At 50.8% G+C, this 12,854-nt stretch overlaps 5 protein-coding genes across 5 annotated transcripts; 2 read left to right on the forward strand and 3 right to left on the reverse strand.

Moving 5' to 3' along the window:
* Window positions 1-34: 34 nt before the first annotated feature.
* Window positions 35-1,201, forward strand: M438DRAFT_370608 (uncharacterized protein; the record flags this gene model as incomplete). The annotated part of the gene is made up of 2 exons (XM_029908200.1): window positions 35-231; window positions 289-1,201. The coding sequence occupies 2 exons, from the start codon at window positions 35-37 to the stop codon at window positions 1,199-1,201; spliced, it is 1,110 nt and encodes a 369-aa protein (XP_029765653.1).
* Window positions 1,202-2,613: 1,412 nt separating this feature from the next.
* Window positions 2,614-4,312, reverse strand: M438DRAFT_6926 (uncharacterized protein). The gene has a single exon (XM_029910262.1). The coding sequence runs from the start codon at window positions 4,123-4,125 to the stop codon at window positions 2,665-2,667; it is 1,461 nt and encodes a 486-aa protein (XP_029765654.1). The 5' UTR covers window positions 4,126-4,312; the 3' UTR covers window positions 2,614-2,664.
* Window positions 4,313-4,953: 641 nt separating this feature from the next.
* M438DRAFT_330464 (uncharacterized protein) lies at window positions 4,954-5,785 on the forward strand (the record flags this gene model as incomplete). The annotated part of the gene is made up of 3 exons (XM_029903321.1): window positions 4,954-5,156; window positions 5,236-5,570; window positions 5,622-5,785. The coding sequence occupies 3 exons, from the start codon at window positions 4,954-4,956 to the stop codon at window positions 5,783-5,785; spliced, it is 702 nt and encodes a 233-aa protein (XP_029765655.1).
* A 1,207-nt stretch (window positions 5,786-6,992) lies between these two features.
* M438DRAFT_262577 (cora-domain-containing protein) lies at window positions 6,993-8,957 on the reverse strand (the record flags this gene model as incomplete). Its single annotated transcript, XM_029899829.1, has 1 exon — window positions 6,993-8,957. One exon carries the CDS (start codon window positions 8,955-8,957, stop codon window positions 6,993-6,995), a length of 1,965 nt encoding a protein of 654 aa, XP_029765656.1.
* Window positions 8,958-10,246: 1,289 nt separating this feature from the next.
* On the reverse strand, window positions 10,247-12,063 carry M438DRAFT_308855 (uncharacterized protein; the record flags this gene model as incomplete). The annotated part of the gene is made up of 9 exons (XM_029902365.1): window positions 10,247-10,350; window positions 10,425-10,957; window positions 11,011-11,178; window positions 11,231-11,361; window positions 11,413-11,449; window positions 11,501-11,603; window positions 11,657-11,799; window positions 11,856-11,909; window positions 11,961-12,063. 8 exons carry the CDS (start codon window positions 12,061-12,063, stop codon window positions 10,596-10,598), a joined length of 1,101 nt encoding a protein of 366 aa, XP_029765657.1. The 3' UTR covers window positions 10,247-10,350; window positions 10,425-10,595.
* Between the last annotated feature and the right edge of the window lie 791 nt (window positions 12,064-12,854).

The raw sequence follows: 12,854 nt of genomic DNA on the forward strand, positions 1-12,854 counted from the left end.
CCAATGACAATTGAAGCCTGATACACTTTTCACAATGGCAGCCTTTTGCGCAAGAAGTGTACGGTTCAGCACAGCAAGGCTCGCCGGCAGACAACTGAGATGGCAGTCCTCATACTCTCATCTCGAGGCAGACATGACGGCCAGGAAGATTCGTCCAGTCTTTGATGATCTGACTCCCCAAAACTCCTTCAGACTCAATGTCTCGCTGGCCGACTTCTTGCCAAACACACGGTACGTAGATGGTATACAAGTTCGCATCTAAAGGAGCACGACTGACTGTTCGTGCAGTGCACCACTCACACCTCCAGCACCGAACGATCCCCTCCCTCTGCCAATCCCCCACCACTTACTATACTTCGAACCTACGAAGCCTCCGTCAGACCTGCTGCCCGATGGTACAAATCCCGATCATTCGCCTGGTGACCCCTTCGTCCGCCGTATGTGGGCTGGCGGCAGTGTTTTGTTCAACTCTGACAATCCTCTCCTGATGGACAACAGCCGTGCTGTGTGTGTTGAGGGCATTCGAGACGTCGCCGTCAAGGGCAAGCCTGGTGATGAGAAGGTCTTTGTCGGCATTGAACGTCGCCTGGCCGCCTTGAGTCCAGACGAGGAAAAGGCCATGGCAGACGCCAATGGTCAGGAAGACAAGATACTCGCTCTGGAGGACCAGATTCGACAGAGATTGTGGATGCCCTCGGACGTCGACTTTGGTCCTGCCAACATCATCGAACGTCGCAACATTGTCTTCATGCGTGAGCGAACTCCCGAAGAAGCGAGACAAGCGGTTGCCGCCGCCAAAAAGCCTGGAAAGATGTTGAAGCCTCAACACGAGCCAGACTTCCATCACACTCTCCGCCCAGACGCACAGCTCCTGTTCCGCTACAGTGCCTTGACCTTCAATGCCCACTCCATTCATTTGGACACTCAGTACTGTCAAAACGTCGAGGGCCATAAACATTTGCTAGTCCATGGGCCTCTTTCTTTCACCCTCATGTTGACCATCTTGCAACAGCAGTCGGCCAAAGAAGGGGGTCGCGAGAAGATCAAATCCGTCGAGTATAGAAACCTCGCTCCGTTGTACGCTTATGATCCTCTGAAGATCTGTGGGAGAAAATCAGATCATGACAAGTATGACGTTTGGGCTGAGACTCCAGAAGGTGGTATTGCCGTCAAGGGCTCCGTGAAGACCAAGCAGGTATAGTCACGTACCTCAATGCTACAACTATACGCAACATCTGGCCATTGCCCGTGCTTTGTACAAGACAGAGACCACGCTTTTGCGACAACCGACAGTTCTTCAACTTGTTAATTGACACCAGTAGTAATTCATGTTGAAGAATCCCGTGGAAGCGGCTTGCGACTGCACATGGACTAAAGACTGCTGGAATACGGAAACACAGACAAGAAGTCCAATATCCCGCTGTTGGTGTGCCAAGAGATCAAGTCTTCATCGTACCTGTCAATACCATCGAGGTTGAAAGAAATCGGAGACATCCGTTGTTGGAATAAACACTTATGTATGGGCATTCCTCGGCGATCACCGACGCATCTAAGCCTTCGTCCATCGCCTTCAGATCCTCAAGCAAAGACACTTGAGAGCAGAGAAGATAGTATAAAGATCAGAGGCATGTTTTCATGTTCTAACGAGATCAACACAAGAAGCGCGGCACTTACTCTACAATAAGACGGCGCGCTTTCGTGAGACAGGATCCATCTCCAAGCTGCTGGCCGTCCAATTCGGACCTGATTTGGGCAAGCTCTGGGGCCGGATCAAATTGGCTTTAGGCTTGCTCTGAATCCGTGCACTGCGCCGCAATGGCTGCTGCTTGGAGGTCTGCACATCTTGACAATAGTGGTTGGATTGCGCAGTAAATCGCGAAAAGAGTTCAAAGCGGTCATCAAGTCGCCAGTATGAACCAGTGATTTGCGAGACGACATCAATTTGCTCAACCTCAAGGTCACCCACATCTTTCTTGACTTTTGAAAGCAGAACGGAGTTTAGGAGGTTTGTGGCATCTTCCACACAGCGCTGAATTCGCCATCCGAATCGAGACCCCTGGCCAAGGCAAATCCAGTGAGCTTTTGCATATCAAAGCCTTCGTAGACGTTGACTTGCTTGCACCATTTGCTGAGCATGACGAGCAGCGTTTTGCGGTCTTCGACTGTGCCGGAATGGATGCCCTAGTGTTTGCACAGATACTGGAGGCCTTGCCAGCTTTTGATTCCAGCGAAAGAGAAGTCGGCATTGACTGTAAACAGATCTAGGATGTTAGCGCTGTCCAGGTGCGATATCTCAGTCGACTATGTTGTCATTGCCATGTTGGTAAGGAAATTGGGAAGGAGAAAGACGCGTCGTAAGGTTTCACTCCTCCGGGCGTTGATGAAAGTTCACAATGAGCTGCAGCTCTATAACACGCGGTGCCGGTGTGCAAGACCGCAGTTGACATTAGGTTGGCATGATAATAGTTATGGTTTCTATGAGCTATGCTTATCTATGCGGAACCCGCCGGAGACCTCTTGTCCTCCTCCAATTTCCTCCAAGGCCTGTTTCGTCAGAGCATGATGATGATCCTCATACTGCGGCGACACTCCAGAATTTGAACACTCAACCGTGTTCCACGACACATCCACCATAGCATCTGCTCTCCAACAAGCATCGAAGGTCTATTCCCAGAACTCAGTAGATCCGAAAGCATAACTCAGGGCTCTCAGACCAACTATCGAGAAACCTTCTGCTCGGTTCCATTCCTCCTTCAGTAAAATCCAATCTTTGACGGAGAGCCAGGGTGTGAGGAAGGCGTCGTGGCCCAGTGACTTGTGGTATTCCGAGCCGGCATGTGCAGCCATCTTGGACTCAAGAACAGAGGCTTCGCGCTCAACGATTTTCTGGATGAGAGCTTCTGTTTGATGGTCAAAACCGAGATAATCTTCTGTGTAACGAACCGGCTTGCCCAGTATCAAGTTACGCCCGTCGTTATCAAGATCTTTGATGGTCTCTTCGCAAGGACTTGGCCGCAAGCAACCTCCCATGCGATGGCCACCAGTCCGGCTGGACTGGCGCCATCGTTCGTCGAGGATGCTCTTACTCGGCAGCCCTCGCATTTTGACGTGATAGTGGATTTTTCCATGCGGCGTGAAGTCAATCTCGATGACTTTCTGGCGGAAAAGCTCCACGAACGCGAACGACCGGATGCGGGCAAGACATGGCGACTCGATGCATCTCATCCAGTGGTTGTAAGGGCTTCCGCGGTGTTGACTGACCGCCACAGCGAAGCGATTGTTACCATAGTAAACCGGCAATGCTTCTGTTCTCGTCTGACGGCATACTCTGGTAATGGCGGGTTGACGTTGAGGATGGAGAACGGTCAAAGATGCCCGACAAACATAATGGTATACCATCTGTCGCATATCTGCCGGAAGAGCGAGGAAGTCGAACTCACGCTCACGGTCGGCCACTTCGAGCACTCGAATCAAGTCATCGGTGTGCTGGCAAGGCTCAGGGGCGATTACTTGATCCACGGGCAGATGCTGTTGTCCATGGTAAGGTACGAAGTCGAATACGCTCCAGCCGTCATAGCTGCTAGGCAAGGTATCGACGGAGGCAATGTTGTGCGCAGTTCCTTCGGTCATCTGGACATTCTCAGCGTCGAATTCTGCACACAGCAGGCTGGGTGTAGAAGATGAGCTTTCTTGCTGAGGGTCGGCCTGGTGTCTGGCACTGGCTTCCAGCGACTTTTCTGCAGCTTCGACAGCATCTCTGATAGTTTGGTCGACGCCCAAACCTCTGGCCTTGATGAATGTGATGAGGTCTGGCAGACCAAAGCCCTCGTAAACGACGGGTTGTGTCAATGTCTTTTTCAGCATGACCAGAAGTAGCTTGCTGTGGTCAATCGAGCCAGAGTAGATGCCATGTACCTTGCACAGGCGAGTCAGGTCGTTTGAACTCCATGCTCCAGCAGAGGACAGAGCGGCTTGAGCGTGAGCTACTTGCAAGTCCAGAATAGTTGGGCCGGATATGATGGGTGGTGCGCCACTGCTCAGTGACATGTTGTGAGTTGTGTTGACGGGAAGAAAAAAAAAGACCAGCTTCCTGAAGGAAGATATATCTTCTCGCGCGCCAGACATTGCTCATCTGAGACAAAAGCGTCGTGACATTGCAACTGCAACACTTCAAGTGATAGTGCACGCGTGTATCACTCTACATTCACATGTACTGTCTCAGACGTTGCCATGGGTGTTATCGACAAGCCACCCGTCAGGAAGGAAGCAGTGTCTTGTAAGTAGAGCTCTGGTTATTGACGGCAATACAGGAGGTTGGAGAGAGAGTTGACCTCGACTCAACCACCAATCTCCGCGTTCCCAATACAGCTTTCCTTCTCATAATGTAAGTAGTGTCATCTCATGGTTGGAGCTCCACAAGGGTCCCATTTATGGTCACGGCCTGAGCCAGCACTGTCTCATAAAGCGGTCATTCACCATTGCTATCGGTAGCGTCTCTCATGATGGGACTGGTGCTGTCCGTCTCGACATTCGACTCGATCTTTCGCTCTTACCATTCTCGACGGTACGCACTGTACATTACAAGAAACTGTATAGGCTCGAGATCCAACCGAGTAGTATCCATGGTCACTGAGAAAGCGTCTGTATGCTCCATCTCTTTCAATACACCCCTGCACCCCTTGATCTTCTTTTCCTGGTGATACTTGGGGATCAGAAATACCCAATGTTATTTCCCCGTAGATATTCTTCTTCCCCACAATCGTAGACGACGGATGGAAGTGAGCTAGAGTGAAGAGCGGAACATTGGTAGTATCCGAAAGGGACTAGTGCGGTCGTTGTCGTGGCTCGCAGTCGGCCTGCGCTTTCACACCTGCCTACAACTCCACTCTGCGCACTTCTCTCCAACTCTCTCTTCTCCCCAACAACACCAACTCAAGAGAAAGCCTACCAACGATGATCCTAACGCGCCATATATGCCGTATAGGCCCCGACTATCACATCACCCACACCAACCCTTCGGGTCACATCGTCGGCGCAGACGAGGTCAAGAACCCCTGGAACAGGGTTATCGACAGCCCCTACCCGCTTGAACCCTGCCCGCTCTGCCATGATTCAAGCAACCGTGTAGATGTTGTGGTCATTCCCGGTGTCCACGCGTAAGCACCTCTCCTTTCCCATCCGCAACTGGTTACTGCTTCCGTGTCCTTGTGTACTGATTAAAGCTCTCGGCAATAGTCTCAAGCAGCCTGAAGAAAGAACACCCACTTTCAACCCCTCCGCCGCCCCCTTCAACCCCTCTACTGCCCCCTTCAACCCCTCTACTGCCCCCTTCACCCCCTCCCGCGCCCTCGTGCCCCGCGGCTTCTTTGACGGAATTGCTGGTGGAATCGCTGGTGGAATCGCTGGTGGAATCGCTGGTACTGTAGCTCCGCGTCCAGTCCCTACCGCACCACGGGCTCTAGTTGCAGTCCCTCACAAGGCCGGAAAGGCTTGCCCGGAAGCCCATTCTGAGTGCCATTGGCATCACTCACAGTGGTGCCATGAAAGGTTCTATACCTGTGCAAAAGCTCGTATGTAACCTCGTTCGCATGCCCCGTACCCGCACTAACTCCTTGAAACAGTTAGAGCAATCAAAGCAGCGGCAATGAACCACTCCGGTTATACTGGCGCTGTCGAGGGGTGGAATGCGATGCATGCCAAGTGCGTCCGATCGGAGGACCCAGAGCCTTGCGACCTGCACAGCAACATCCATGCTGATGTATACGGTCACGACATTGCTCGTTAAGTGGATGGGAGGAGGTAGTCAGAGGAGAAGAGAAGTCAATTGGGATTCTCTTCCAGAAAGTCGTTATTTTGAATTCCATGAGCCTTTTGCGATACTTTGCTTGACTGTTGACCCACTGTGAGGCTGTCCGTCATGCAGAGCTCCGTCTGCAACTCTTCAGGCTCCATCGACGACCGATAGCAGGTATCCCTCGATATTAGAGAGCCGTGCTGCTCGTTCATACCACTGATCAGGTCAGCACGCTACTGCTATGAGACACTACTGCTGTACGACATACTGATCTGTGCTAACAGCAGCGGCTTGACTGGAGACCACTGTAGACGGCTGCAGTTGCAGGTGCCTGATGAATCAAGAACAGGTCGGGGAGGTGATAACGAGCAGACTGTCGCCCGCACAGCGGACTAGACACACGACAAGCTCTCTGACTCAGGTCAAAGAAGTTGCTGGAAAGACCACTCGAGATATGAGAACATCGACAGTAAGAGCAAGACGAGTTGTTTGTGAGATGCAGAGAATATCGTTCCTTCCTCGAAAACAGTGTGATCAAAGGGAATGGAAAGTGACAAATCTCAAGGATCTTCAAGAATATCGAAGAGAATCTCAAGTCAAGCGGCAAAATTCATTGCTCTTGCAGTATGCTCTTGCTGTACCTGGTCCTGGATACCGATAGCTCCTTGCGTCAGACGTAGAAAGACAGCTTGTCCTAGTCACAGTCAACTGCAGAGATTCGGGTTGCGCTTTCCGTATGCGGACGCAATTTTGAACAAGAAAAGTCATTGAGACGGATCTTGGCAGTCAACTGACACAATGCATTGCTCTTTCCAAGTTCTTTCGGTGCTGCAAGCAAGAGCTTGATCGAGACCACGTTCAAAGAGAGGAGACGATGGGTCTGGATTGGGACAATTGATTGATAATCAAAGCAATAACGACTACTTACAACAAAGGATGGATCAACGAGTAACAATAAGAGGTATTCGAGCCGGAAAGCAAAAAGAGATGAACAAAAAGAAAAGACCCATGCGCCCCATATACCTTCCAACTACCTCAATGTGTGTGCTAAATCGCGCTCGCTGCAATCCAAAGGCGTGACTTGACAAAAACAAAACGAAAAGTGAAACAAGCGAAGTATCATGAAGCCAAAACAAAACGGAAGCAACGCGTAAAGGGGACCTGCAATGTATAATCTAGAGGACCATTAGGGGAGAATTTACAGTTCTTCCTCGCGTTCGGGAACGACATCCTCGAGCAAGCCAATCTTCCATGCAGTAAGGAGGCAGGCTGCAATAAAAATGAGCATGAAGCCCAGAATTCCAAACCACCAAGCGAGGTTGTTGCCATCCATACCAGGAACACGAACGTTCATACCGAAAAGGCCAGTAACCAGGTTGAGAGGGACCAAAATAGTGGCCAGGACAGTAACTCTGGAGAGCAACGAGTTGGCCTTGTTGCCTTGGGCAATGTTGTCGACAGAGATCTGAGCGAGGTAGTTGGAGTGACTACGTGAGAGGATCTTTTCGAAATGGGACAAGTTGCTCATCATAGTCACGACGTGGTCTTGAACGTCAGAGAGATACAGACCAACATCACCACGAGGTGCCATGCTGTACTGCTCGTTGCAACGTTTTGCAAAGCCCTTGATGACATCTGCCTTGCCACCAAGCAAGCGCAACAGAGACATGACCTTCTTTCGGCAGGTACCGATCTGTCGCAGAATGGCACGCGAGTCTTCGAATCGCGCAGTGAAGACGTTGTCCTCAATGGCATCAGCCTCGTGTTCAACATCACGCAGAACAGGTCCGAAAGCATCAACGATATCATCAATCAGAGCGTAGCAAATCCAGTCAGCACTGAGGTTAACGTAGTCTCGAAGACGGCCAATACGCTTGCGGACGTTAGCAGCATGCGGGTTGTTGCAGAAGGTGAAGGTCAGCAGGCCCTCGCGGAAGACGACGGTGTAAACATTGATAGGTTCCATGAAGTCCTCGCTTTCCTTGTCCTCCTGGTAGAAGGAACGGAAACAGACAAAGTAGTATGATCTGAACAGCTCAACCTTCTCGCGTGTCTCTTGGGTGGTAATATCCTCGCGAGTCAAAGGGTGGACGCCAAACGCTTTGCAGATGGCGGTGACTTCTTCCTCAGAGGGGTTGAGCATGTCAAGCCACCAGACACCACCGTCAGGACCAAGCTCGAACAAGTCTCTGAATGACTCGCCAGGCATGAGAAGACCGCCCAGCTCAGGGGCGTGGATAGTCTCATCGATCTCAGAGGAGAAGAAGGTGAATCTGTTGAAGTACTCTGTGTGAGATGCAACGCGCTCAAGTTCATGCTCGGGGAGATCCGGCTTCTTCTCATGGTCTACGACTTGTTTGTCATCCACGACATCGCTATCGCTTGCATTGGTCTTGCAAGTGCGAAGGTCGTGGAATACCTTGGGCTCGCTGGGCTTCTGTTTGCCGAAAGGTGGCTGGAAAGGGTGAGAGACGGGAGTCTTCTCGTGCGACTCCGCGACAAACTCCTCAAGCTCCTCAAAGTCAATGAGATAGGTCTTGCTCTGATCGCGCTCAGCAGGAAAGCAGACGTCGTCTTGAACAGAGCTGTGGCGCGATTGAGCGGTGTGAGTCGACTTGGCATCGTCAAAGGTTGGTCGGCGATGATGAGAGGCACCAGAGATGGTTCTTGTAAGGTTCAAGTTGGTAAAGGGAGGGACATCACTAGTGATGGTGTCGCCTCGGCGACGTCTCTGGGGGTTTGCAAAGGCGTCGACCGAGTTCGGAGGAGAGGTCGATCTCGAACTAGAAGACTCACGGCTCCTCGACTTGGTCTCTATGGCGGGTGGAGGAAGACGAACGGTGCCTCTTCTTCCTACGTTAGGGCTGATGGAGTTGCGTCGCCATTTGGGTGTCTCATGAACGGAACGAATGCTGTGATCGTCTTCGTCGTCGACAACGGCGTTCTCAAAGTCGCGAGCGATCATTCCGTGTCCGAGTTCGAGTTGAGCTGCAGCCAGAGCTGCGATATCTGGGCGATCTGCAATGCTTGCAAGAGTGCCTCTTCGTGATCCTTGTCCGTTGGCGCGTGGTAGCGATTCCTGTTGGTGGCGGTGGTCGTCAAGGTCAGACACAGGAGTGCTGAATCTGGTCTGCGACCTCTCGGATCGGGGAGTCTCTGCCATTTTTGATGTTTTTCTGGTTTATCCGGTGGGGTTCTCAAGTGTATTCTTCTGCGCTGTCCTTGCCAAACTTGTGCGCTTGTGGACAGTCGAATGAGCGGCGCGCGCGCGCTCACCCTTGGAAGATGTTCAACTTGAACAGCGGCCTCGCGCAGGGGTCAGCCCTACACTAAGCCGTGGATGGTAATTCGCGTTCCAGTCTCTACCCCTCTATATAAGGATAGCGATTGGGTGATTGGTTGTTTGTTAGTAGACGATGTGGTTGGTATGCCGTGGACCAGTTATGGCGGCTTCTTGTCGCCTCCGCAGACCCAGATCTTTGGGCCCTGAGAAGGGAGGCTGAGGGAGAGAAGGAGGCGAAAGCCCGCCAACTTGGTGGTAGCCAGAATGGAAACGCCGCAGCGAGGTGGTCCTAAAGGGTCGTAGTGGTACGCGAGAAGTAGTGGCTGAAGGTCGTTTGTTCGACGATCACCAGCCTCGGGTCAAAAGATGAAGTCGACAGCGAGATACGGGGGCGCAAGCGGTCGAGTGGTCTATCCAATGGGAGATGTTGACAATCCAGGCAGAATTAAATCAGGGAGAGGTAAAGATGACAAAATGTCACAAGGCCTCGAGGGTGGTAGGTAAGAAGAGAAAGTCGAGGACGTGGTTCAAGGACGACCGACGGCTTTTTCGGGCACAGACCAGATAGCAAAGCAGCGTGAAAGGTTGAGGGAGAAAGAGACGCGACCCCAGCAAGCCATTCCAGCCAATCACGACCCACGTGTGTCACTCGGCTGGCTCGTTTACACAGTGTTGCGCTTTTGTTTTTCCGTTCACATGCAGTTCTATTAACAAAACATGACTTTCGCTCGTGAAATCTCATATTCATGTCATGGCCTTCGCTTTGATCGAGTGTCTCCAAGCTACTGCGATGCATCATGCCGTGTGTCGTACGGCGTGCCTTCTTCATGGGCTCGAACGTACCAATCGTCTTGCGAGTGACGAAAGTAGCGTCCGCTAGTTCGGTCGCGCCTTCCCTGAAAGGAGCCGAAGCAAGAGCTCCCAAGCCCTCCGCCGTTTCCTTGAAGCTGCAACGCCAACCGGTTAAACCACACTTCTTCTTCGACTCCTCCTTTGACTCGAACAACCGACCTTCCGGAACGGTCTGTGTCTCTTTGTCTTCACGAGTCTACTTCCTTATCTTTCACGTTTTCTTCAGATGCTGAAGAATCAGGTTAGCAGCTGACTTTAGAAACTGGGCAGCCGCAATCTCCGCAACGCTCGTGCTGCGCCGGGCTTGGTGCTCTCCTGCATCTTGCGTTGCCAGGCATCCAGGCGAGATGACCAAGCCTTGGTGCCTATCACTGTGTTTGGCTTCCTCTGTACTCGCCTTCCTTCAAATATATAAACAGAGGTAAGATTGTGGCCACGTCTCGTCCTTCAACTTGTCAGGCAAAAGTTACACGGAAACTGATTAGACCTCTCGAGGCTCTTTGTTCTTGATATAAGGAGTCGGCTCCGTTTGAACGACATTAAAACTGTTAAATGGGAAAAGGACTGGTAGTAACGCAGTCTCGGGTCTTGCGACAGCGGAGCTGAGGTTGTACAGCTGCTGAGAACATCTTGTAACTGCTGAAGCACCCTCCGCTACCGGTCAAGCTAGATGCTACCAGGCTTGACTATCCGCTCTTGACTTTCCCTCCAATTGTTACCACTCTCACAATCTATGTCGTACGGCTCGATTTCGACCTCTTGTACGTGTTGGGTCTTAACTTCGATCGCGTGCGAGTTCATCCTGTCGTTACCCGGGCTGGTTCTGTTGGCCTCGATCTTAGTTGTGAGCTTGGACACCGCTCTTTCGTCCAGTTCCACATAATCGCCTTGTTTGCCTCCAGTCGCGCTGGTCAGTCCTCCTCGGCTCGAGTCAAGCGTGTTCTTGGGCTTTCTGGAACCAGTATTTGTAGTTTGATCTTGACGGTCGACCGCTGTCGCCCAATGCAAGACTATGACTGTGAACAAAACTGTTTAATCATTAGCAATTGAGTTGTATGGTGTTGCAGAGACAACTGCTTACTGTCGATGTTACATAGGCACAGGCAGATGTATCCTGGTTCTCCATCGAGAATGGTAAGAATGGATAAGTTGACTACACTCATGACGAGAGTAGCGCAGCTACCCACGAATGTCCGGAACACGAGTGTTCGCATTCTTGAGCTTGTTCCTGTCTTGAACGAGTAGCATTCTGTGTCACTAGGTAAGCTTATGTGTGGACGTCTAGAAGTGTTCGCACTTACGACGGAGCGGATGTAGGAAAAGTGAGGTCAGGTAGACATTCAAGAGGACATCGAAAGTGATTAGGGGGACCAATGCCTTGCGTTTCATGCCAATGACACAGACTCCTTTCTCGTTGATGTATGCGATACGGCTATCGGCAAATCAGCTCGCCGGTCTTCCATCTATACTGGCAGCAACTTACAACACAAAGTTCAGTATCACCAAGACCACGTAAGGACCTAGACATGACATTAGGTCTTCTCTATGGGCACCACATCGATTTGACTTACAGATCACACCAAAGAAGTTGAAAAGCCATAGCTTGCTCTTCATCCTCGGTGTATTGATGGTTCGAATGATATAAACTTTCTCGACCAAGAAGTAGTAGATCATCTACCACCAGGTCAGTAACATTTTGCAGGCTAACGGATGCTATAGAGACTCACAACTTTAGTTGACATGTAACACAGTAAACAGAGCAGGATCGCCCCATCGCAGATACCGCGGGACTGGTTTAATGAGTATGCTTTGGATAGTACAGCGGTACAGAAGATAAAGAGGAAGGAGTCGATGTATATCGCAATGATTACTAAGCACTATGTTAGAAAGACGTCCTAGAAGGATTCAGAGTTGACTTTATCTTACGTCCATTGGTCATAGAGATTCCCTTCCAATTCTTCACGAATTGGATTCGGCGAGCTATAGAAGTATTAGATTTGGACGTTCTTGAGATACCCGAAAAAAACTTACTGAGGCATATGGCAAGTACACTGATAGTTATCATAGACAAAGCCATAGTGACGACTCTGGCCGCCTCTGGTACTTCGGTGATCTCATGGGTGTGGTCCTCCATCGTGATGTTGCTGAGTGAGAAGTGGTAAAGACCAGCTGTGATAGATTGCAAGTATGCCTGCATGGACGAGGCTTCACATATCATATTGGGAGAACGCATTGGCAAGAGTACGAAACAGAAACTAGATGACCATTTCCACAAATCATTTGTCTCGGTACCGTAACTGCAGGTACCCGCGGCTCTACCACAACGGGATGAATGAGAGACGCAATAACAAGAACGGTTCTCGAGTCTTCAGTGGAAAGTCTCAGCTACCGCGGCACAACGCTCCAGTACGGTGAAGCCGATCCTACAGATGTGGCTTTTTATACTTTACAACTCGATTGCGCAGCCACGGCGCCAACGAGTTTCAGACATCGGGCTGCGAGGTACTGCGAATATTTGTGTAGCGATCTAGGGATCTGAAATCATCAACCAGAGAGGGATGAAGAGACTGTTTTCAAGTCCAGAGGCATCGAATAAAAGGCCATAGTTCTTCCAAGGAGACACAAAGTAATGGCATTCTGGAGGTGGACTGAATCGCAAGGTTAGGGTTAGATGCTCAACGGAGTATCGCCCGAGATACATAGAGGGCCCAGATCTTGGAGGTCGAGGACCCCGAATCACATTGGCCTGGAATAACGGTTTTCCTGACATCGAATGAACGAGTTCAACTATACCGTTCGGTCATCTATGGAATCGTGGAGTGGTCCAGAAAAGCGTATAGTTCTACGCTTCCATTCTGAGCAGGTGTGTGAGAGAGGAAGCCATGCAATGATGCAACTAATAAGATGTTGCAGGTGGACTACTGG

The sequence above is a fragment of the Aureobasidium pullulans genome, assembly GCF_000721785.1.
Source record: "Aureobasidium pullulans EXF-150 unplaced genomic scaffold scaffold_1, whole genome shotgun sequence".
In the NCBI taxonomy this organism is placed as follows: domain Eukaryota; kingdom Fungi; phylum Ascomycota; class Dothideomycetes; order Dothideales; family Saccotheciaceae; genus Aureobasidium; species Aureobasidium pullulans.

Bases quoted from the DNA above. Each gene is read 5' to 3' on its own strand.
- M438DRAFT_6926 (XM_029910262.1), bottom strand. From the start codon at position 4,125: ATGTCTGGCGCGCGAGAAGATATATCTTCCTTCAGGAAGCTGGTCTTT.